The sequence below is a fragment of the Gigantopelta aegis genome, chromosome 4, assembly GCF_016097555.1.
Source record: "Gigantopelta aegis isolate Gae_Host chromosome 4, Gae_host_genome, whole genome shotgun sequence".
Classification (NCBI taxonomy): domain Eukaryota; kingdom Metazoa; phylum Mollusca; class Gastropoda; order Neomphalida; family Peltospiridae; genus Gigantopelta; species Gigantopelta aegis.
In genome coordinates this window covers 66,059,080-66,086,223 of record NC_054702.1, presented here as the reverse complement: position 1 = coordinate 66,086,223, position 27,144 = coordinate 66,059,080, and the positions used below count along the sequence as shown (strand labels likewise).

Genomic DNA, 27,144 nt, shown 5'->3' with positions numbered 1-27,144 from the left:
ACAAGCTTGGGTGATTGTTTTTCCATGTTTTAATGGTGCCTGAATAACACTCATTAACAAGCCACGGTTTTCAGAATTTTGCAAATGTTCGTTACAGAATGGGATGAACTGGCTATTTAGAACACCATGGCTCATTAGAGTTGAAATCATCAAATGACTTTTTAGGGATGGTTTACGGTCATTATCTGCAAGTTGGAAATGAAAATGGAAATGTTTTTGTTCGTTCTTTTTAACTATTCTGTTGCATATGTTGTAGGCCTTGTTGGATTGGTATCAAGCTTGCTATATATATATGCAAAGAGAACATCCTTGTGGCACTTTAATTTTTGCGACAGTTTTTATTGCATTGCACTCAGTTGTTTCTTGGCACAATGCTATATGGATAATATTTCGTACTGAATTTATGGCACTTTTCTTTATTCATACTAATGGAGAGACTTACAGAGCTTTGTAGTCTGCCTCAACGTACTATAATATGTTTAATTTATTAATGCAAAGTACAAACAACCACCGTTTTCATAGATTTGTATGAATGCATGTTTTTGCTTTCAATGCATATCCTCAACTGTTGTTCTCGTTATACGATTAGTTGCACCGACTCAATCGCATGCGATCAGATTGTACTGTGAGAACACCTAAATCAGAACGACTTTTCTGATTTTTGTAGGGCCGACAAATTGCTTGCGACAAGTTGGTGCGATTAATCATATAATGAGAACACTGCTTTATGTGCATCTCAAGTGTCATGTTGCCAGTGGTATTATTTGTAACCAATTTAGACATTACATATATAGAGAATAACTGATCTGATTCTTAAGATATCAGCTTTATCTTGCAAAGGTTAGAATGACAAATGTTGCGAGGCTTTGCTGAGCAGCATTTGCAAGCATCGTGTCATTTGCCGTTCAACCTGAGCATAATAAAGTTGATATTTTTAGATAGTAACTAGTTATTTTGTTTATCCTTCAATCCATATAAAACGAAAAATTAATGAAATGAACCATTCTTTTCTTTTTTTTCTTTTTTTTTCTTTTTTTACAACTTAATCATTTTTCAATGTAGAATGCCTTGTCACCTACAATCTATACACCAAAACAAACTAGTTCTTAAATAACAAAACTTTATTTTTATTTTTAAAAATAAAAATTGTATTTAGTAGTTATTAAAAATATAAACAATCAACTGGAAATAAAAGAATAAGTAACTGAACAATACAACATTCCTTTGCTGTTCGTAACTACTATAGTGTAAACGTAATTCGAAAAAGCTATGTTTTCTGTCTGTGACCCTCACTGGTTTTGGTCCTCCATGCTTCTTACATTGTCATCTTTCCTTCTAGTTGCCATAAACTGTGGTGATAGTAACAGTGGTGCTCAAATATATACACGGAATTAAACCACATATTGTCTGACGCTAGCCCAGGGTTGGTGGGCCCACTGTGGAGATTGAAAGTAAAATACACCTAAGTAGTGTGATCATCATCTTCAAAGGCTCAGCTTAGAGCACAGAAAGGTGTAGAATGGATTAGGTAAACCAGGGGACTGGATTTAATATAAATAATCTAAAGTTAAAGGTTATTTTGTTTAATGAAAGAAAGAAAGAAATGTTTTATTTAACCTTTAGACTACTGGATTAATTTTTAACAAAAACCATGTTGAGTGGGTAGAAATGTATAATTTTTACTGACATATATTCACTTAAATGTTTTATAAATACATGAATTAAAGTTCATATATGAATCGGTAAGTATTATTTTTGTGGGTTTTTGTAATTTTTATTATTTTTAGCTCAGTTAATGGTGATTAAAATTAGGCAAAAAATTGGAAAAGTCGCATTTACTTATGGGCATTTGTGGCCAGCTGTCCAGTATTTATGTCCATTATTCCCGATAACAGTGGTTTTCTGACCAGAATTTTTAAAAAAACCGAACTATGATTCATATTGCAATATTTGGTGATTTTCGTTGTTGGTAAAACGATAAAAATTTATTATCAAATTAGCTGTCACAATCAGCAATCGATCCCTGAAAATGGCCGCGACGTGCCGCCATTGTTGTCAAGCGAAAATACTTGCCAAAATGTCAAGGTATTTTCAATTGAAAAAATCAAAATAAAAGCCACCATTTTAAAAAGATAGCTTTTTTCTTTTATTATGTTTTCGGTGAGTTTCATGTTTATACGGTGGGAAATATGAATTGGGGAATGCACAGTATGCAGTATACAGTATGTTGACTGACGTGATGTCGGGTGAGATATCTCGCCTGCAGTAGTCAGAAACTTAACGACGCACTCAACACAATGTATTTACGGTTATATGGTGCTAGACATATGGTTAAGGACCACACAGATATTGAGAGAGGAAACCTGTCGCTACTTCATGGGCTACTCTTGTCGATTAGCAGCAAGGATCTTTTATATGCACCATCCTACAGACAGGGTAGTACATACCACAGCCTTTGATATACCAGTCATGGTGTACTGGCTGGAACGAGAAATAGCCCAATGGGCCCACCGATGGGGTTCGATCCCAGACCGACCACATATCAAGCGAGCACTTTACCAGTGGGCTACGTCCCGCCATTTGTTTAAACGACATCACTAGAATACATGAATTCACTAATCATAGGCTATTGGATGTCAAATATTTGATAATTCTGACATGTAATCTTAGGTAAAACCCTTTACATTTTTTCCCTAGGCAACAAGGAATATTTTATAGGCATTTTCCTCACCGACAGGAAAGCACATACCATGGCCTTTGATATTCTAGTCATGGGGCACTGATTGGGATGGGGGAAAAACCCTAATCAGAATGAATTCACCAAGGGTTCTGCATACATGTTATAAACATAAATTCCATTCCTTTAAATGAATTTCAAAGGAAATACTTTAAAGTTTAAAAATTTAGTAATAAATAAATATAATCATATACAGTGAAACCCCACCTAACGACCACTCTTAAATGATAGTAAAATGATAGTAACCTACTAATAAGACCATATTTATTTAAATCCCAAAGGTGGTCGTAATAGCGGGGTTTCACTGTACTTAATTTATTTTCTTAAAGTGTTGCTGACTTTTTATTTTCTAATGGTTTTTGTTTCACATCCTTTGGAGGCCAATTCCTTCACATCAGCATTCACCTAATTTCGTCCTTCGATGCAAATCTAATCATCAGTGATCTGGCCAGTCTAAAGTTGCTTTGCATTGCCGAATTACAAAATACACTGAACAGTAGGAATTCATCTAGATGCTTGCTGTAGTCTGTAACCTTTAATGTATTGAAATTAATCATGTTTTGATGCTGTTGATCTCTTGTATTAGATGAACAATGCACACATTGATTTATTTTTTTAGTGCACCAAAGCCGCATAACATTTATGATGTAACCATGTTCTGAAGTGGTTGGCATGTGACAAAAAATTGTTCTTGCTTTGTGTCATATTGAGGCATGTGAACGAACAGTCGGCTAACCCATTTAGCTTCTCTGTAAACAGGCTATTTTTGTTTCTGATCAAAATGCATTATCTCAGAATATACATATATAGCTTGTTTATAGTAAATTGACGTCAGAGCCATTCTGGTAGAACTGTTCGATGATACTTGGCTTGTAATGGTAATACACACAATTTTTCAGCAATCCATCAATAAAACATTAACACTTCTTTAATTAGAGCCCAAGACATTGATGATTCCCAGGATACTGCCAGGCAATGATTGGGATTTAATGGTTTGCCCAGCAGAGACAGTAGTCTTCGACACAAGTCTCCATTATAGTTATCTGTGATAATGATTGAGCTAAACACAAATTTACAGGTACAAGTGTGCAGGGTCAGAATAATAAATATGTAGAAGTCTTAAAACAAGAGATAGGGAAAATGTGGCTTGATTTTTAGACGGCATGAAATGACGGCCACTAATAAGCAAGGATAATAATAACAGTCTTGGAGACAGAAACCAATATTCTGGGTTCATTAGAATGCATAACATACCATGTAGTTGTAGTTTAATTTGCATTCCCATTCATCTTATTGATCTGGTGTGTTTTGCCATTAACAGAAATGCTAAAACATGTACTTCACCTATATGTTCTGGAAGTAGTACATGAGGGTCAATTTGGGTTAGGATTTTTTTCCCCCTTCAATGCAAGCATTTTAATCCAATTTTCTTTCTCCATTTACGTGTAATGTCTCAAGCTGGTCATTATCTTTCAAAGTAAGAGACTGAGAAAATTGGTGGGTATATTTATACATTGATACAGTGAGGTGATAATTGTAGGCATGAAAAGTAGGTGGTGGTGCATGGCACACTAGTAGCACCAAAAGTTGCTGCTAGCCTCACTAATAAACAACCAGATTTTTTCCAGTTCCATGATATGACTAAACTTTAACTTTGGCATGCATTGGTTTAACTAAAGGCTTGATCCATAAACTTCTTGTATATGCACAATAATTATATATATCTAGAAAACATATCTGATCAATAGCATCATCTTTTTTAAAACAATAAAATCAATATAAGAAGTGTTTTGTTGGTAAGTGGCTGGGGTAGGGGTGGAAGGTCAGTGGTAAAAAATAGAAAACAATATATTGTTCTAGTTGTTAAAATATAACTTTAACATGCATGGCCTTAAACCATTAAACTTGAACACGCCCACTATAACAAACCCACCAACAGACACGTACACACACAAAATAATAAACGTGTCCAAACTACATTACACTAACTCTATTCTGTTAAAGAGTTAAAAGGGAACCATTAAACTGGCATGTGAGTATATTCTGAATAATGCTAAAGCCTGATTAAAGACCCATTAATTTTTAAACCCATACCAACTCTTAAGAACGTTTTTTATATTAACTTTTAACGTACATAAAAGTTTCTTTAACGATTACCATGAAATTGTATTTAGATTAAATCTTGTTTTTAATGCCTGTATGAAAGCAAAATGCAGGGACAGCCAAGATAAGTTGTTACACCTGAAATGTGGCTACTGAGTACTAATCGATATGTAATATATAGAGACGAAAGAGAACTACATTAAATACATGCAGTTGCTTTTCTTTGACTGATCCAGCAGTTTCTTTCATCCCTGTATCAAAAAGAAGATTTAACCCATGTAATTTGATGGTATATTATACATAAAGAAACATTTCTATTTACATTATATAATTATTATTATTATTGTTTTAATGTAAACATTAAAAAGTTTTTTTGCCGGTTATAGAGCTGCTTATTAATTTATTTTAAATTATTATCAAGGGGGTCAACTATTATGTTTGGAATCCTTTTTTTGTTTTTAATGCAGTGTTAATTTAACATGCGGGTGAAGATGATAAACTAATGGATTTTTATGAGGCTTTGTTATTAATATCTTGTTACCAACAAAAAAAAAAAAAAAAAAAAAGACACACCCAAATCCCCCCCCAAACCCCCCCCCCCCCCAAAAAAAAAACCCCACCACCAAACAACAAACCCAACTAGCATTAATTCATGTATGACTGTACCATATATGTAATGTATTTACAATAGATAGGGTATTGAATTGTTATTGTTTTGTTTCAGCTAATAATTATTATGCACATAATTACCTGTTTGAATCAGTGTGTGTTGATTAAAAATAATTTCCGAGGTCTTGATTACATTTTACAGTGATCATTTGTACTTCATTTGATTTTCACTCGATGAACATTCATTATGCTATTTTTCTGTCTTAATGATTTATATTATTTTCTTTTCAGTCTTTGGAAAGCACACGGCGAATGTTACAGTATTGTGAAGAGGTAAGCCTTACGATAATTTATATCTATTAAATAAATTTAGTTTTAAATTGATTCTTTATTGACAACCCCCTTCCCTCATTTGTGAAAGTAGTATAATGATAAGAAAATGTGTAAATGGCAATTATATAAAAATGACAGACTTGGTCATTGAAAAGAGATGATCTATTTTCCATTATGAAGAATAAATGAGCTTACTTATCAGAGATGAAGCAGATTCAACAGATTGTTTTGGACTTATGGATTTTGGTACTTATTGGATGAAAAACTCACTGTAACCTCTTACTAAGTTCACGTGTAACATTATCATTTCCCCTTGTTAAATTACTTTAATAAGATATATTTGTATTTCAACTCAACTTACAAAAGTTGCAAATTTAGTTTCTGATTGTAATTAACAAGTAATCTTTGGGCAGTCTTACAATTTTGAGATGGGTTAATTGTATAAAAAGTGAAAGAAGGTGGGGTTGTTTTTGTTTTTTTTCATTTTGATTTTGTTTGTTTTGTTGGGGTTTTTTTCTCCTTTTTTTTATCTTCCTTTTTACTTAGGGTATATGGTTCATGTTCTTTCTAAACTGTTCATTAGATTAAAAATCTCAAAATATTTTTCACTTATGGTATCCCAACATTGTAATGTAGTATTACTAAGTAAAATCTCATGTTAAATAATTTTATTTGTTGCATCCGCTCTGCTGTGCAGAGTAAGGAAGCTGGCATCAAGACACTTGTTATGCTTGATGAGCAAGGAGGTAAGATCGCAGTCAATATATTGTGACCAGTATGTTTGATATGCTAGTCAAAACAGTTTAGGGAATGCACCTCTTTTTGATAGTTAATAGAGTTTGACAGTAACAATAGGGGATTGACAGTAACAATAGGGGATAATGAACAGAAGGTTGATCATCTATGGCCCAGTGTATTTCGTTTCACTGCTACATGACTGGCATACCGCGAGTCGTGACATGTACTGTCCTATCTGATGAAGACATTATAAAAGACACCTTGTTGCTGATCATCAAAAATAGTCTGTGTTAGAAATACCAGTTATATTGTGAAAATGAAGTTTATTTCGTTTAACGACACCAATAGAGCACATTGATTTATTAATCATAGGCTATCGGATGTCAGACATTTGGTAATTTTGACATATAGTCTTAGAGAGGAAACAGCTACATTTTGTCATTATTAGCAACAAGGAATCTTTTTATATGTACCATCCCACAGACAGGATAACACACACAATGGTCTATGATACACCAGTCATGGTACACTGACTGGAATGAGCAGTTACATTGGAAGTCCTATTACAAGAAATTTGTAGATTGTATTCATTTGCCGTTTTTTCATGGTAACCTGAATGAGCTATACCTACTCATTAATTGTGCAGAAAGAAATCCCTATGTTACTTTGAAAAAATTAGACCATGCAATTTCATCAAATATATCTATCTGTATATAGATATAAAATGTAAACCTTATTAGTGTATATTCTGTCACAGTTATACATGTGTGTTCCCTAAATTGATTTGAGCATTATATATTGTGATGTAATAAAAAGTTTTATTATTATTAATTTTGTAATTATTATTACTATTACTTCTTCTTTTTGCACAAGTATGTATTGTAGTGTTTGAAACACCTTTTCTTTAAAAGATATCTAATTACATTATATCCAGTTAGTGGAATTACTTTATTATGTGTATTACTAGTACCAGTGTAGCTTTGTATATTACTCATACATGTATGAATATTGAAAATAAAAGACTTGTAAATGAAAAAACCCTGAGGTATTATATAGAATAACAAACTCAGTATCAGTTATTATCAAATTTGTGTAATAAATTTCTTTCATCATTTGCTAAATCATGTGACAAGTGAAAATTATTTCAATTGGGTCATAAATTTGATAATAGATAATTCATTTATTATCCTCTATACGATATATATATATATATATATTAACTTGAGGAAGACATTAGGAATTTGTTGGTGTGTGGTAGCTATAGCTGCTATATGTAGATGTAGTAGGTGGGTCGTTTGGGCACCTTTATACATAGATCTAATGTTAAGTTAATTTTTGTGGCAGTTTACTTAATTTAACGTGGCTAAACGACAACCTACTGACTAGAGCATGTATAACGTTTTTGGACTTAAATTTTAGTCACAAGCGCAAAGTATTGGTTTTACTACTTAGTGACTATATACATCTGTGTTTTTAACATAACAGTTTTTATTGGTATAATTGTTGATAATTCACATATTTGATGCATATTACTTAAATATATGTGTAGATTAATGTCATGTTTTTGCTCAAATTAAAGTTATGCCGGTATGGTTATTTTATTTTGTATGCTTTATTTGGTTTATGCATGATAGTTTTTTGTTTTTTGTTTTTATTAATATTATGCCAGTGAAGTTTGATGTTAAATAATATTAAATAATCCTAAATTATATTTTTAATAATTATAAAGAAATTTATATTATGTTATCATTCCTTCTGTATCACTTTTGTATTATTGGACGTAAGAAACAATTGTTTGGGTTTTGGGTTTTTTTTTAAAATTGTTATTAGTCATGACATGTCAGTGTTACAGCTAGATGAAAGAAGACATTCTTGTTTTTCTAATATTCCAAGGTTAGATATTATCTTTTTTTTTTAAATGTAGACAGATTTACTTAACATGCAGAAATATTTTGAACAGCTGATTTTTATATCCCTTTCTTATAAAGACATGCCCCCATCTTAACTTATCCGTAATTGTTTTGCTATATCTTGAACAAAAGAATCTACTTTGCAAGTTAACGTTTTCAATTCTTTTTTTCTTTTTTTAATAAAGCAGATCATTGCAATGTGTGTCACTAACAGTTGTTTGTGTTAAGTTGAGCCAGCATGCCTAAATCGGGACATTTTGGCTCTGTTCGGTAGTGTATTCTTATCACATCAAGCGCTTCCTAATGTTGCATATTTTTGTAATCTGTTTAATTGGGACAACTCGTAATACGTTAGTATTGCCAAAATTAAAACTATAACTTTTGATGTATTTGATTATTTTCATCTCGAAATTCAAGCACTTTACCATGTAGTCTGATATATATGTGCTGTCAAACTGAATTTGTTCCTGAAAATTGTGGAAATTATTTTTTTAGTTGCACAATGCTCATGCAAGTCTGGTTTTGCATAACCCTTTTTTTTTTATCATACATTATATTTAGGACATCACTTACATTGTCATAACGGATTATGCAGATGCAAAATAGGTTACCTGAATTTGTTTTGCATAACCCATAAATGGGCTGAGCCAATTTTCAATTCTCAGAGGCCTAAGGCAGATAATCAGACTATTTTCCAGGACATCATAAATAAAGGTAGAATTCACACTACTGGACAGTGTTTGATGGTGTTTACTATTGGATGGTGTTTAGTAGGGCCATCGAGAATAAATGTCATTCTAAATATAGTACAATATTGTACAGGGATGTTCAAAACATTAATATTAAGTATGTGATTTCTTTACAGAAGACTGAATAAATGAATTGAAATTGACCTTTCGATATTTTATATTCTTTCTGTTAAAATGCATGGCTTCAATTTTTTGCTGCCAAAGTTTAGAGCAGGCACCAAACAGATTCCAGGCAGCATTATTGCTGCTTGCTGCATTTAATATCATACTAGCTGTATTCTTACTCAAATACCAGCGATCGAACAACATTACAGTACTCTGTGTGTTATATGCTATTTTCAAATGTACCATCTACTGCAGGTCAGTAGATTATGGTTAATTAACTTGATGATTTTAATGCACTGGATCATATATTAGTCTAATTAAAAGTGTGCTGGAAATTAGCTGGGCTTGCTTGTTTACATTTGTGGCCAAATGTCTAGTCATTGTGTTTTGTTGACCAGTTTGTTTTGGAAAAAACTTACTGTTCATACCAAGGCAAAATTTCGTGAAATTTGTTGGTGACACTGTCAAATGTTTTATCAAATTACATGCAGCAGTCAGTCAACTATCTATTCTTTGAAATAGCTGAAATGTCATGCAAAATATTCTTGCCCAAAATTCACCTTTTAAACTGTAGATGTCTAGGTATTTGTCAGAAGAAAAGGTAAATCTGCTGGGGGGTTTTGTTTTTGTTTGTTTTGTTTTTCAAACTATTTGTGACCAATGTAGTGTGCACATGCTAAACCTGTGAAATTCTCCTGTTAATCTATTTGGTTACATCCATAGTCAGTGTTTCTACCATAAAGAAATGTTTGGGTATGACGCTATGGAATTGAATGCAACCACAGTCAACAGTCACAGTCCCCCAGAAAGATAATGGGTTAAGTTTAGGGTTCAGGTTAAGAAAATCATACAGTAATGATAAGAGTAATTCATTTTGTCAAAAGGTTAAAATAAAATAAAAAGCTGAAAAAGGTTTTGGGAATGGCAGAAACCCTGATAGTATTATAAATGGAAATTGCATTCCATAATTCCATCAGTTTTTCCTCTGATCTGACATGTGAATAAGTATCAAGATTATCTTAACATACTTTGATATTGAAAATATGAGACTTCAAAACTAACACTGGAATGAATTATTTAAATTACATGACCTGATTGACAAAGCCCATTTGTCAGCCTACAAACTGTCAATCCACAAATATCACAAAACAGAATTTATGTCAAATCATAATCATTTATTATATAGTGAGCTAGACAATATAAGTTATAGGAAAAAAACCCGACTGAGTTTAGAAGCAACTTTGCTGCATGAATGGTACTACATCTGAGATAAGCATATGACATAAATAATGCACTTTATACTGAGAGATTTTGTCTTTTAAAACAAGTAATCCTAAAAAAGTCATCCTTGAACACTTCTTATTTGCTATAAGTTACAGGTATTAATATTACTTTGCATTATATAATGAAACAGCTTTTGAACTATATTTTAATTTAAGAGTTTGCATTAGAGTTCGACAAATCCGCTAGCCCGACGCCCGTGGTTTTTAAGTTAGGGCTTGTTGTCGCTCGATCGTGGGTTTTTTCTTTTTCTCTCGGCTGAAATTTCGTTTAATAAATTTGATTGTGACGTTTGTCATCGAATAATATCAACAACGCTATCAGTATATAATAATAATCTACTTAGCTAGGTCTGCAAACTGCAGTAACATGCTATCGCTACATCGTCACAGTTAAAGCATGAATTGTTTACTTTTCCCTTTGAAGTTTCTGGCACAGGAAATAAGTCTAATGACATGCGTGTTTTGATTGGTTGGATACGTCACGTGGTAGTTAATCTCGCACATATGTTTTAGGCTAAGAACTTGGAAATCACAAATCGTGACGACAGGTTAATCTCAATCAAGTAAACCCCAACCATGCTTTGAATTTCGGTGTTTGTTTTATTTACCTATTGTTTTCTAATTTAACACTTCGCTGACATGTGATTATTGGCAATTAGGAAAACAATTTACTTTAATGGTAACCGCATATGCAATGACTTGGCTTGGCCTATTACGTGTAGCGGTTTGGATAATACGTCACAGCTGCTGACACAAAATAATACCTTTTTTGTTCATCAATTAACAACAGATTAGATGTCGCCGTTATATTCTTTTGATATCTGTCTGACACGGGATAATGCCATGTATTTGAGCAATTGGCATCACCGTTCCTGGCGACATAAATAGTAGGCCCTAAATATATAACCAACTACCAAATACACTGAACCATCTATTATCGTGTGTCACACTGTCGTACCCTCATTTAAATTTAATTAGTTTGATAGTGGGTTTAGATACCAACCATGAGTTTGCTCAATTATTTTTCCCCGGGGGAAGGCAAAAGCGAAAAACGGGACAATGACGATGGATCACATTTGACAAAAGACCAAACGTACGACACGACAAAAAACTGAAAGTTACAACATGATTTAAGAGTTTGTATTATTTTACTGTTACACTCGTAAATGTGTAATGTTACAAAAATTATATAAAAATCCAGTTATAATTTATCAGGAATTTGGGCTAGTGCTTTATCTTGGTGGGCTAGTGGTTTTCACAAACCCACTAGCCCTGTGACTAGTGACTTTTCAAAATATTTGTCATACTCTGGTTTGCATCATAACTTCACTGGCAAATGTAGGATAGCTTAGCTGTTGTCATTTTAGTTTTTGTTTATTTGTTGTGAATTTCAGAGTCAAGATGCGGGAATCAAAACTATAGTAATGCTGGATGCTCAAGGTGGTAGGTACTCATAGCTGTTTTTATTGACTCACTGGCCCATCTTTGTTGGTTTAAAATAATCCATAAACATATGTGCTGGAACCAGCCTGGATTGTGCTGTGGTTGATCTGTTCATTTGGATTAAGATTTTTAATCACTGGGTTTGTATCTCAGTACTGGCTCCCAAGTCAGAAAGCAAAGGTCACTAACTCAACTTCCCACAAACCATTAAACTCTGTCCATTTAGCTGAGGTGTGTGCACAGAGCAGCATTTTTAACCTTAATTAGATAAAAAGACATATTGAATCCCTTGCAGTAAACATCTTGGGAAGGGGTCCTATAATTTGTGTTTAGTCTTATCTGTTGACCTGCATCAGTGAAATTGTTGTCCATAACCATATTCATGCTTTTCTATTAAATTAAAAAAAAAAAAATTGGAATACATGTAGGTATTTAATCAGTTACAGTATGCTGTATACATTTTCTGTGTTATTTTGCAACTGTAACCAGGGTTTTTATCACCCATGTTTCTAGACTCCAGTAATCGGCACCATTCCCCACCATTCCTTAAAAGCTATGTCGTTTTTTATTCCCAATTTTAGAGTAAAACATTCCCAATCAATGTAAATAAATCTCATTTTATATTATTATATAAAGGCATATTTTTAAAACAATACATAAAACTATATATTAATTTAAATAAATACAAGTATATGTATAGTATTAGTCTTTTAAAACAATGCTAAAATTCCCAGTCAGAGCCATAGGTGTTAAGTCAAATTTTAGAAATAAAATACTGGTAACTAATAAAATTTAGTACATAACCAGGTACTAGTGTTCTTGGAACGTTTTGTTGTATCGTTTTTCAAGAGCCTAAAATTAGCTTAATTGTAATTTGATGCTAGTTTTATTAAACAAATAATAAAAATAAGTTGATTAAATATGAAACATAATGAAAGATAAATTTTTTTTAAAAGAAAGTCTTACTAAATCAGAGCACAATATACCACGCAAACGATCATTCTGTTCACGCAGGGTTTGCACGGGTCATGGAAAGCATGGAAAGTCATGGAAAATAAAATTTTATTTTCTAGGCCTGGAAAACCTGGAAAAACGTGGGTTTTACAGGAAGGTCATGGAAAATAGTAAAATCGTGACTTTTCAACTTATATCCAATTGAATCCACCTCGGCTGGGATAAAAGTTAGGTGTTTTACGTGTGAAAGTTAACACGATTCCAGTTTTAACTGCCTGATCCGGTTTTTAGCACAGTTGGTTGTACGACTGGTATTGTTAATCCCGTTACGCTTTTACTTGCTTTGCTTAATACAAACAACTGAGAAACAGTTGAAAAGGTGGCCTTCTTTTGAATTTTTTTTACAATAGAACTGAAATCCAAAAAAAGTCGACTTGAAAATGATGCCAGTGCTTTAACAAAATCAGCTGATTTGTTTGCAGAACAAGCTGAAGCTACCAAGAGTATGACGCAGTTGAGACATCTGATTGCTAAATCCAACAGCCCCCGAAAGTCTTCCAAAGAAAAAATGGCAGAGTGTTTTGGTCTGAACCTGTCAATTGACACCAAGTTGGCAGAACTTAAGGAATGTTAGTGTACATAATCTGCAGACATGTACATTGACAATATATATATGTTATCTGTTGGTGGTTTTCTTTTATTTGTTGGGACTATTTTTTTTATGGAACTACAGAGTACACTGTTTTATCATGAGTGAACTTTAATTTATCACAAGAACATAAATGTTGCTTTGAATTCTCTCCTGAATGTTTATACTAGGTGACTACCTGTGCAGTGAATTGGAGGGTGTGTATGATTTTGTATTGCATTATTTACATGTATTTCAAATAAAATATATTTGACTTTTCAAGCATATTTTCTAGATTATAAGTAATGCTTATTGATTTTGCAATGGTCATGGAATTTTGATAATTTAGTCATGGAAAGTCGTGGAAAAGTCATGAAAAATCAAGTTCCAAAAGGTGTACGAACCCTGCACATGTTGATGATACCACTTTAAATTCACACCAATTACCAACTACCAGTTTGTTACATGGTCAAACATTATGTTTTAAAATTAATGTTGTGAGCAATGTGATGCCAGATGCCAGCAGGTTTTCTCTTCTCGACCAAATGTCAAAATAACCATATGTTAGACACCAAATAGTAGTTGAAATGTCCATGGTTTTGCAGATAACATCTAAGGTTAACATAGTCTCGTTTCTACAGCCTGTTCCTTATTGTCATTGTCACGGTCATTGTTTGTTATCCATTTGGCTGTTTTAATTTCATCTACTATGTTGACATTGGTCATTTCTGTGTAGATATCATTATCAAGATTGATGAAATGTATGGTGTCACTTGTCAGTCCATATTGCTCCAATGTAGAGAGGGGAATATTGTTGTTGTCATCATGTTCTTCTAACAATGTATTTGGAATGTCAAACCCATTGTAGCGGAAACAGTTCTTCATCGTTGAGACAGTCACATTCCACTAAGTCTGCTGCATGAGATCCAGTGCATCTAAAATATTTAGTGTTAACTCTGTTTTAGCAAATGGCCAAGAAGAAGAAATGTTTTATTTAACGACGCACTCAACACATTTTATTTACGGTTATATGGCGTCAGACATATGGTTATGGACCACACAGATTTTGAGAGGAAACCCGCTGTCACCACTACATGGGCTACTCTTCCGATTAGCAGCAAGGGATCTTTTATTTGCGCTTCCCACAGGCAGGATAGCACAAACCATGGCCTTTGTTGAACCAGTTATGGATCACTGGTCGGTGCAAGTGGTTTACACCTACCCATTCAGCCTTGCGGAGCACTCACCCAGGGTTTGGAGTCGGTATCTGGATTAAAAATCCCATGCCTCGACTGGGATCCGAACCCAGTACCTACCAGCCTGTAGACTGATGGCCTACCACGACGCCACCGAGGCCGGTCAAATGGCCAAGATGTAACTTAGACCATTTTCCTATAGAAACTTTCAATTTTGCATGATTCCTGGTCCATAGGTTGTGTTTATGATGTAGTGTTAGGTGACAAAAATGAAAGTTCAATTGATTTTAGACCTGCTAATTTGAGACCTACTAATTTGAGATGGGCAGAGGAGTTCTACACTATAAAGACAATTTTTCTCTTTTTGCAGGACATTTGTATATTTTCGTCACCCATTTAGTAAAAATATCTGATGTCATCCAAACTTTTTTGGTGGCTAAGTAATCAGTTGGGAATGTTTTGATGTTTTGAAAACAACATGGTAGTTTGTCAATGCCAGGTATATCTGCAATAACTATAGCTATTCCTTACTTTACTCTCTCCCCCACCCCACCCCCACCCTCCTGACTGTACATATTTAGATTCAAGTTTTCCGTCTGGCAAAAGGCAGTAAAATATCCGTTTTACCCATGTTGTAAATGTCATTGGCATCATATTTACTGAGAATGGCTTGTAATCTCTCAGGCCAAATGGTTCTAACATTACAGTGTCTCCACAGCCTTTTCTTCCCCACACACTTTTTAAAATATTATCCCGTTTCTTTTTTCAAATGTATGAAGCCACCCAGAAGAAGCCTTATAATTTACACAGTCAAATATCTTAGCAAATTGTTCAGCTTTTGTTAGTAATACAGGGCCAGTAATGGGAAGATTTTCATCTGTAGCCTTTTTTAGCCATTTCAAAGTTAAAATCTCCACATCCTCAAACATTCCTAATCTCCTATTGTTAAATTTTGGCCCAAACTTTTAAACAACCTTGAATAGAAATTTTCTTTCTAACCCAGGTTGAAAAGAGTACTTTTTGCAGATACTAAATTCCGTAGCAATGGTGTGTATGAATGTGTGTGTGTGGAGGGGGGGGTTACCTGCCTCAGTCTTCATTACCGCTGTGTATTTTATCTTGGTGGTTTTCACCACTAAACTCTCTCATCATACCGTTTATTTCTCTCTTACCAGTTCTTTCCCCAGATTGCTCGATCTGTGATATATCAGTTTTTAACACGACTAAAAGACTGCTAATGGATAATAAAATGAAACGTAAAATTATTTTTACGTGTCAATACCCAATTAAAGATTCAGTCAAGTTTACCATGGGCCTCTGACTATGCTAGGGATAGGGCTAGAAATAAGTTTGATGTGTGTGAAATTTGCAATAAGATTTAGTTCTGAAAATTTATGTCTGGATGACCAAATAAAAAGAAAAGACTGCTTTGCCAGAATTTTACAACTGATTTTGAACAATTTAGACAAGCTGACAAAATTAAGTCTTCGCAATGAGTAAAAATCAAGGCGAGCTGAAGATCATTCTCCTGAGGGTCATTCCACGCCAAAACAACCAAATTCCAGAAATCTTCACGGTTACCATCTCCGATTTTGATGATCTTTTGATGATCATTTTACTATCAAGGAGTTGATCCACAAAGTCAAAACTTAGTACATATATAGCATATGCACATGAGTTGCTCATGCTAAAAACTCATTATGCTGGGTAATTGCCCACATGGTCAAACCACCCCTGGTATGCAGGTGTATTTTTCACAATTTATTTTTTCTTCTCAACTTTGGACCCTAACTACACATTAATAAAACATTTGATTCATATAAGCTTTCTCATAAGGAAACATCTATAGGAATATACTTCAAATCAAGTAACGGTTTGTATCTGTGATAAATAATCGGAGTAATAGTCCCCCAAAATATAACAAATATCATTTCTGAATGATAAAAAACTAAACTTTAGGGGTCTCAAAGTCAGAAACCATGACAGATGTACAAAATGAGTACAATTATAGATTCTCCAGGTATGAATTAGCTAATATAGCAAATTGCAGCTTGATATCTTTATAATGAATTCAGTTATTAGAGTCGCAAATGTCAAAAATGGGACAATGGGCCCTGCATTTGATTCAAAGGAGGCCAAAAATATTTTAAAGTACCCTAAAGTTACCGAAAGAAAAGGTTCATGGCTGTCCTGTCTACACAGATGAAATTACTGAGAAAGGATAAAACTTGGAAGAGGTTTTGTCAGTGGTGATAACTCTTGATAGTCCTCCATCAGGATTATCTTAATAACTTACGGATATCTTGGTTGCTCATCTCTGGTGACTGGATACACTGATAGTAAAGGTTCTCTCTGCAAACTGTGCCAACAACCACTAACTTGATAAAAAAAGGTTGTAGGTCCCTTTGCCAGACGGCAGTAGATGAAGTTCTGGAATTGATGTCATGAAGAGGTTGTGAGAGTCTTTCTGTTCATGGATGTAGGACCAGTACTTCTCCCTGAATATGCCTGTAGCAATATCCTAAGGGGTACCTTCATCTGAAGGAGTCAGTAGCTTCCTCCTTTTGGCTGGCAATTAGTGGTTTGCACAAACGGTCTCTTTCCCACCACTTATACACACAAGGCTGACTATCGGTGCAGAAGGGAGCCTATGAAGCTGAAGTTGAAGATGTGTTGGGACTGGCCGGGATGTCTACCACAGTCATGTTGGGTGTCACAGCTGGTGTCACTGTAGGCTGGATAGGCTGACTCAACTTGTTAGGCTTGGCAGGTCCAGCTGGGTGCGACAACTTGGTCGCCACCAACAGTTGGACTGGCAGTTTTGGGCACTCCTCATGCCACCCCTAGCACACATTTCCTCATCTAATGTCCTTGTCTTCTTATCACCATAAACTGAAGTAACCAGGGGTGGGGAAAAGCCCTTTTTTCCCGGTCTGGGACTGATTCTCGATCTCTGAGACCAAAATTATTTTTTTAAAACGTGCGTTTGCCGGTCCCACTTTTGTCATTCTTGTCGGTCCGAAGCACCTGTCCATTTCTACTATAGGAACAAATTCCTATCCGCCAATTGGATCAGCCTGCCCAGACATTGGTATCTTGTGCATGATTTAAAATAATAATAAATAAATAAATAGTGGTCAAACTGACTGTGTTTCAGATGTCTGTGATTTTAAAGTCTGCCGTAATATGATAAGTCGGACCTACAATCAATCTACTGCCACTAGGCTAGACATTTGTCAAAGCCGCTGTGCTGGTCACGAGATAAAAGAGGCGTTAACAATAACATCATTCTTGGTGAGAAAGCTACCAAGGTATTACACTCCAATTAAAACAAAGGACCCAGAGTTTGCAACTGGTTACAATCAACACCAGTCGACGCCTGTGTACGGAGCTCTGTCGGGTCGAGTGTCCTAGTCCGAGGCAAGAGGCTTTTGTGAAATACAAAGTAACAAACTGCTTGAAATAGCATAAAATATACTGAAATAATCTATAAATGTGTTTCTTGTTGACTGTTAACTGTAGTGTATCAAATAATTATAAAGAACTTTTAAAAAAAAGAAAAAAGGTTTACACTCCTTTTTTTTTAAAGTGGGAGTGAGCTGGAATAGCTAAACCAGCTATTTTTAAAGCCAGGAGAGGTCAAATGTCATCCAATCGGCGACAACATTATTAATTGCTTTGTCTAACGGTGTGCCAGCTCAAGTTGTCAAACGTTCTAGCTCCAAATTATATAAATATTCGGCCGAGCAGTCAATTTTTTTTTTTTTTGGCTTGTAACCTTTTTTTTTTTTTTTTTTTTATTTATTCTATTAACTTTTTTACTAATTGCTATTTTCAAAATTCTGCCCATTTTCAACCCCCCCCCCCCCCCCACCCTTCCATCCTGAGTCAGGCCACCGATCTTATCGGAGGTCGGACTCGGGATGGGCGTGTTCGAAACCCTAGTGGTATATGGGCACGTTAAACTAGTTATCATCATCATCATCATCAAACGCTCCAACGGTGGTATTGTTTATTAATTTTCAGGACAGTACTAATACTGGTACTTTTTATACATATATGGGAGTTAAAATGCATAACTTGTATTCCTTTTTTATATTATTTATTCCATTATCATCATTATGTAAAATATATATAATTAGTTTTTTTCACTGGTGTGATCAAACATTTTGTTTTTCTTTCATGTTTTGATGTTTATCGTTTTGCGTTCATGATTCAAGATAAAAATATACAAATGCTACTATCATTTTGTTTTTAAAACACTATTTGGCAAATATCACCTTTTAAATGATTTTATAATTTTTATTTGTATTCCTTTCTTCTCTCTCTCTCTCCTCTCTCTCTCTCTCTCTCTCTCTCTCTCTCTCTCTCTCTCTCTCTCTCTCTCTCTCTCTCTCTCCCCCCCCCCCCCCCCCGGTAGTGATGACGTGGGACCGATTGACAATTTAATTTTTCCCCGCCCCTGGAAGTAACTTTCTCCCTGTTACTGGTGTACTAATTTCGGATATCTGTTAGCATTCCTAATGATGCAGTCGTCACCCACACGGTTATGGGGAAATTGTGAGTCACAACACTGTTCAAACTCAGAATGTAATGGATAAATTATGAGTATGGGGCATTTTTGGCATAAAGGTAAACAGACACTTAAATAGCATATGACAAGTTTGATATGATTAACTTGTCTGAGAGCAAAAACCGTGTTAACAATTATTACAACTGTTCTTTGAAGGTTACCAGACTGTGTCTGTAATTGGTTATTATTATGTATCTCTGCCATGCACATCAGGGTTCGTACGCGCCTGGAAAACCCTTAAAAATAAACTAATGTATTCCAGTGCTTGAATACCCTTGAAAATCATCTTGCGGTCTGGAAAACCCTTGAAAATGATAATTTGATGTCAAATAAAATATAAACGCCTAAAACGGAAGCTTTATTTACTTTATTTAACATGTAATTAAATTATTTGTTTTATTTCCGCGGCACAATCAAATGCCAATCGTCTGGCCAGTCGATGTTTACCGGCTCAGTTGACGTGTGAATGTTTGTTGTTTTTTATCTTGCGATGCGAGGATCACGCGGCCACGAGATCCAAGCGACAGCGTCGCCATATTGGAAAAGAAAGTTTGTCACTTTTTGCCGCTGGGTATTTAGCAAGTTCAGGGAGCCTGTCAAGTTAATGAATCTATTGTAAACCCACACAGATGGTTGGCACTTGCGTGTTTAACGACCTGTGGAAACTCGGTACGGTCCTGGAATTTTGGTAAAGTTGACCTAAAAAAACCCCTGGAATTTTGACTTCCTTTAAGTGTATGAACCCTGGCACATGTACCAACAACCAAACACAACTCATAAGATCATTTTATTTGCTTAGTTGGCTATTATTAATAACCACCTGATCACTCAGCACACATCAGGTTATAGAAGTGCAATATCTATTACATATTTATGGTGGAACAAAAAAATTAGTTTGAGAGATCATGGTTTGAAAGTTTTTGAAGTCTGTTATTACTAGTTTGGGAACATTGCTTCAGTTTGAGACATCAAAGTTTTCAAGAGATGGAAGTTTGAGTTACCGAAGTTGGTCTGTATATTATTTATTTGTTGTTGCCTTTACAAAATAAAACAAATTATATGTAGGTACTACATTTCTGGCAATGGCAGTGGCAAAACAGTGGCGTCAAATTTTACATTTAGCTCAACGTTTAAAATGTTCGTGTTTAGCTCCCTTTTTCACAAATTATAAGTAAGATCAATGAAACTTGGTTTATAGTTGTACCTATGGATGTTCATCACAATGCATCTGGGGGGAAAAACTTAAAATTATATTAAAAATGTTATTATTATTTTAAAAAATATATATATATATTTTTCTTTCTTTAAACATTCATCAAGATGAATCTGTAATATATGGATACAGCTGTTGGTGACATTGAATATATTTATTGTAGGCAAAACATATAATTCTACAGAATTCTTGTTAATTGTACTATCTGATATTAAGAGTAAGAAACAAACTGTGTTATCTGACGATGGTACACTATTCTACAATCTGGGAGCCTATACATACTTTGTGTGGATCTGGCAAGTGTGTATGGGGTTGTGGGGTAGATTAGGTGTCCTTATTATTGCAGGTTGCTGCTAGGGCATGCTAGTCTGTATTTGTGTTAACCACCATAATTGTACACTGAAAAGGCTGTCACTGTCTTAGATAATTATAGCATATGCAAGGCTTTAGTAGCAGACATCCAAACTGATGCAGTCTATTGTCTCTCGTCTAATCGATAAATATTGCATTTCTGTGGAGTGCACCTTGGCATGAAGGCCATGCTGACCGTAGTAGTGTCGATCAAAATGTGTTTATTCCAAGTTATGTGTGCTATAAACTAATACTGTAATACATGAAAATAATGCAAGAAGAGAAATTACTATGATTGAAACACAAGGTAGTAACAGACGCATTAATTTCACAACACATTAATGTTTGTAGTTTAATAACCTATATAGAAGCAATAAAGATATGATACTGTGGACAGATGCAGTTTAATTTCACTTAGTATCATTAAACTGTCAATCACCTTGATTAGGTCAGCTGCACAAAGATTTTGCAAATATGTTAAAGATGCACTACAATTTATCCAAGATTTTATAGCAGAGTTGCATGTGTTATGGGATTGGAAAAATTAATGGGATTGAATCATAATTGTGATGTGTGTTGGGTTTTTTTTTAGGCCATTGATTGATGTAATTCACCATTGTTAACTTAAATTATTAAAACTTACATAAATACAAAAATATTTACTTAATAAATTGGGAATTTGTAGTGCCTGTTTTGAGAAAGGGCTTATGTTTGGTATTGCAGAATGCCTAAAGATTTTGCTGGTTATAAGTGCATGCACGTGTAAGTGTGATCCTTTATGTTACAGATATACTTAATTATTTTTTTTAGAAAAATGTCACTGAATACACATTTACATGTACATGTATAATAACTATAAATATATTTTAGTGTAATCCTTAAAATCATTTACTGGTCTGATTATTATACTGCATAACATTAAAGCACTTTAGATCTCCAAGTCAGGAGTCTGTCTGGTTAATAGTCATTGAGTTACAGACATCTCCATGGGGTTGTTCCATCCATCAGTTTGTATGGTTCTCTAGGTACTTTACTTACCACAAAGTGTTAGGTCTAATAAGATTATTCAGGCAATGGCAGGCATAATTATGCACATATATACTCCTAAAAAAAAGTTGCGCATATCTTGATATTTGTATGCCTTGTAAACATTCTTCATGTGTTGCTAATAACACGTTTGTATGCTATGAAGAATAAATTTGATACACTGGCTCATAGTAATTAGTATTCCATACTTTTAAATCAGATGGAATTTAAGAGGTTCATATTTGGCATTATTTGAATATTTGATGAACACATTTGGCCAGATTGATGTAATTGGTGCCAAATGGTGCAAAATAAGCAGTGTTTTAATATTGATATTAGGGCAGTTTCATTGTACTGTTACCAGGTTTTTAAAAATACCGGTATATTATCTTATGAAAAAAAGATTTTTTTTTTATTTTTTTTTTAAAGCATGATTCTTTGGATAAGAATTCTGATTTTGTGCTTGGCACATAAAATTATCAAACCAAGATTGCTTTTTTTGTTGTTGCATTTTTGCTTCTTCTTTTTTTACATCTGTTTTTTTTTCATTCTTTTTCTAAAAGTTTTTTCTTGACAGCTGAACATGCGCTTTTTGACATACATGTAGTTAAGACAGGAATTTTCTCATTATACACCGATTTTTTATTTCTATTATTGGACATTCAGTTGGTTATTACCTGATTTGAAGAAGCTGATTTATCAATATGGATGAGTTTGTGTGGTTGGAAGACATTACAGAGCTGGCCTTGCTTATTAGCTGAACTTAATGATGAGACATACCATATGAGGCGCGCACTGAACGTCAATACATTATAACACACATTAGCCAGTGTGGTTCAAACAGGCAGGGTCATCTGACCATAATTGCCTTACTGCTGTTACATTTTCTCTTGTCCATTTAGGTTCAATACATGGCTTCACTCAAATCTCATTTCATATTTCTGGCCAAATGACATTAATATTTTTGTTTCTGTTTCTCTTAAAGCTGCACTGAGTATTAAATATGTATACATCTTTGAAGAATATACATATTTTTATCTGTGGAAAATATAATTTGTATTTTATAGGGTTTTTTGTTTATTAAAAAATGTCCATTTCATGACTTATAGCTATTAACATCATCTGATATTTATCATCCATTTTGATTATTACAAAACACATCAAATCATAACTATTAACTTTGATTGATATGGCCCTTAGTTTATATCTAACTTGTTTAATGTAGGTTTATTAACTTAAATGGTACCATAAGTACATGTATTAACCATCATAGATAGCCATCTAGATAGATAATTAATCAAGCAGTACTATAGATAATTAATCAAGCAGTGCTATATATACCTTGTTTAGATACTTCTGTAAAAGACTTAGAATTAATGTATAAGTATCACAAATGAGTGCACACCCCATTAATATCACATAGACAGCATTAAATTTAACCCAACCACCCAACCTAAAAAAAAGAAGAAAAAATATCATTTTATATATTTTAGTTACTTATTGAATTCGAACTTTGAAAAATCTTATTTCGTCTGAATAAAGTTTGGGAATTACATGTATGATAGGAATCTGTTTTTTCTTAATATACTCACTGAAGTTTGTAATGTCTGTTGTCTAATGTTGCTTATTAATTTTTTCATATTCTTGATGAGACCATCCACCTTGAACAGCAGTTTTACTAACAAATAATAATAATGTGGAATACATTGGGTAAATTTTCATTTAAAAAAAATATCAACCTTGAACCTACAGGAAAATTTATTGTATTTTATTAAAAGTTGCAACATTGTGGTATGTATACATGGACATTTAGTTGTACGGTCACATTGTCAGCAAACAAAATGTCACTGAACAATATGTCAACCACTGAGTGTCTGAATGAGTTATAGTTATAAAGGGTTTTAAAAATGTATAATCTAAAATGACATTTTAACTGGGTTTAACTTTAATTGACATATTGTTTGTGAAAATTGTGTCCATTAACATCTTGTTTGTTGACATTTTGACCACTGACAAATAAGGTGCTCTGTAGATAAGCATTAAATATTATATCAGAATCTATAATGTGTATGTTCATGTTTAACGTTAAAGACATTATAGGCAACAATCAAATCTATTTGCACATAACTTTTACAGACTTTGATTGTCAACCTTTTGTATGCCTTTTTTTTCTCTTTTTTTTTTCTTCAAATGTACATATATTTCTTAAGAAGCATTTCTGTTGCAGAACAACTTGATCGTGTGGAAGAAGGGATGGACCAGATTAACAAAGACATGAAAGATGCTGAGAAAAACTTGGAAGGGATGGAGAAATGTTGTGGATTGTGTGTACTTCCTTGGAAGAAGTAAGCAATATTTTCTTAATTTGCAGTTGAGAGCTCAAGTTTTAACACACTTTTAATTTTCACATATGACCTTTTCTTCCAAATATTAACCTGTATTTTTGCATTTGGGGATGAACATGTCAGGATTAATGAAACTGTATAGGGTTTTTTACTATCAAATTAATAACATAATTACTAGTAAGCCATGATGCATTGTTACTGCTTTAATTGTTTATTCTGTTATATATCATGGGTGATACTTTAGGCTTACAAGGCCTGTAAGAGATTAACGAATGTGACTGCCATGTTTGAAGTAAATGATGACAGAATTAATGAGGTAATCCTATGTAATAGTGTCACTTTATTCTTTGACAGTATTATTGAGGGGCAGGACCGTAGCCTAATGATAAAATGCTTGCTTGATGCAGAATCGGAACTAGGATCAGTTCTCATTGGTGGGCCCATCGGGCTATTTCTTGTTCCAGCCAATGCTCCACAACTGATGTTACAAAGGCCTGGATATATGTACCATCCTGTGTGTGGGATTATGTATATAAAACATCCCTTCCTGTTAATAAAAAAGAGTAGCCTATGGAGATTGGCAGCAGGTTTCCTCTCAGATTTATCTGTGTGGTCCTTAACCATATGTCCATCACACTATAACTGTTAATAAAAATGAATTGAGTGCTTCCTTGAATAAAACATTTCTTCTTGTATTATTGAAATCAATACAGTGTGGTAACAGTTTCTTCAAAATTGCTAAAACTGTTAGTATCCTGCTAATATAAATTTTGAACCAAATGTATCTGTTAATTGTTCCATTTGCTCGCATCATATTACCATATATTCATTTTATTTTTATTCACTTGAATAATTGGAAGTTTCTTTTATCCTCTATGTATCTTGTTTTCGTTTCGTAGTTCACTTAACAAAAAGGGAAAGATTCCTTTTTCAAAAATCTTTAATAAATGAAATGAAAGCAACAGCATTAATGTGAAGTCATTAGTTGACTTCCAGGAGACTGAAAATGCCATCTCTTGTTGTCATCACCAGTACATCGTTGATTTGATTTTTATTCACGGCGTGTATAACAGCAAGTGTCTATTATGCATACACCCTTAAAAGTTAGTTCTCTTATCTGATTGTGTTGATTTCAGGATGTTTTTAATGAAATTGAGTTGTTGGCTTCAGTGGAAAGATAATGGAAATAGCCTTCATCCATATGGAACAACATCATGTGAAGTACAACTGTTGCTTGGATATAATCTGAATTTGTTGACAAAATCTCGTTAGACTGTTCTATTTTATATTATCAGATGAAATTGTATAAGATGTTTGAATATAATATTAATCATGCATAAAATCTTACATGTAGATCTTTTTGTAGATGCCACTCTGATTCTTAAATAGTATTACATATATGCTTACAATATTTACAGTAAAAAGAAAGTTTGCTTTAGCATTCTAACAAATCTTTTTTTCATTTCAAAAGGTTTTGTTTATTATTTGTATTTTTTCGTGTGTACAACTGGTTCTACTTTGTGATTAAAAAACATGTTATTTTAATGACTTTGTTGACATCATCTTGACAGCATCGGGGTATTAATTGCCATTTGTAGGGCTCAGTTTGTTTATGATTAGATACTAATAGGTAATAACTCGGGGAACAATATTTCAAAATCTTAAGTAACCAGGCCCCGTGCTTATAAACCTTAAAGTCTAGACTTTAATAAAGTCCAGACTTTCACGTCATGGCAATGCCATTCAAATAGCATTACTTTAAAGTCTGGACTTCATTAAAGTCTAGACTTTAAGTTTTATAAGCACGTGCCCTGAAGTCAGTTCATGTGATATTTACCCAGTTAACCTATTTTTCAATTCCTAGTATGTGAATTGTACTTATCATCTTGAAATATTTTAGTGAATAATTTGTTGATACTTAGTGAAATGACTTCTAGAAAAGGTAACAGTTCACTATATTTATTCATTCATTCATTCATTCATTCATTCATTCATTCACTATATAACTTGTTGGTGGTTTGGTTAACCCAACACACAAACAGAGCAACTATTTTCGCCTGAAATATTGTGCCCTGTCATGGTAGTTTTATATGAATAGCTGATAATTGTTTTAATAAACATGTACTTTTTAAAGATTTAAGTATTAAACTCTCCTTCATTTAGCATATTTTAAAGCTTCTAAGGTATGTATGATTTTACTAATGGTAAGTAATGAACAAATAACTTGTAAGTGTTGATTATTATTCTAAATAATAGTGTTTCTGGATTGTAAAATTTAAGTAATATATGCTAGCTAGTAACTTTATCTTTAAAAAACCTATTCTCATAAAATGCTATGCATTGAGTACTTTGGTCTTTGAATCTGCCTATGTTTAAAATGACATTGGACATGCCTGGTCCCAGGGTTCAAAACTTGCCCAAAAAAAACGCGTGGTCCAAAAATAATAATGGATGTCGGCAAATTAAGTTAAGCGAACCATGAACCACGAGAGAGATTTTAATGTCAAATAAATATATACAATACAGATATTAATAGTGGCTCATATGTTATAGTTCTTTAATATTTAAGTCACCCAAACGGGATATTGGTATCATTTGGCCGTTTCGAGCCCTGCCTGGCCCAGAATTGTTTCAGGTTTTGCCCACTCTATATGGATTTTCAGTGCATTTTTGCAAACAAAACACATTGTAATATTAAACCAGTTTACAGTAGCTTACAGTATGTAGTCTAACTTACATTGTTTTTAAAAAAACTGAGTTCAGCAAAAAAACCTGTTTGATTTAGACTTCTAGTATATGGGTTTTTTATTAAAAGTCTGGAGTAGTATTTATTAGTGTAATGACTAAT

The 27,144-nt window shown here is 33.7% G+C and overlaps 1 protein-coding gene across 4 annotated transcripts in view; it reads left to right on the top strand.

The window, feature by feature from the left end:
• The window catches only part of LOC121370954 (synaptosomal-associated protein 25-like), an 80,340-nt gene that overhangs the window by 39,165 nt on the left and 14,031 nt on the right, over positions 1-27,144 (top strand). For 2 of the 4 annotated variants that reach the window (XM_041496508.1, XM_041496506.1), the window contains exons 3-5: positions 5,741-5,782; positions 11,962-12,010; positions 24,179-24,296. In XM_041496508.1, coding sequence (XP_041352442.1) covers positions 5,741-5,782; positions 11,962-12,010; positions 24,179-24,296 — 209 coding nt within the window. Of the gene's footprint in view, positions 1-5,740; positions 5,783-6,479; positions 6,529-11,961; positions 12,011-24,178; positions 24,297-27,144 lie in introns of all 4 variants that reach the window. The other 2 variants (XM_041496509.1, XM_041496507.1) reach the window with 1 other exon arrangement.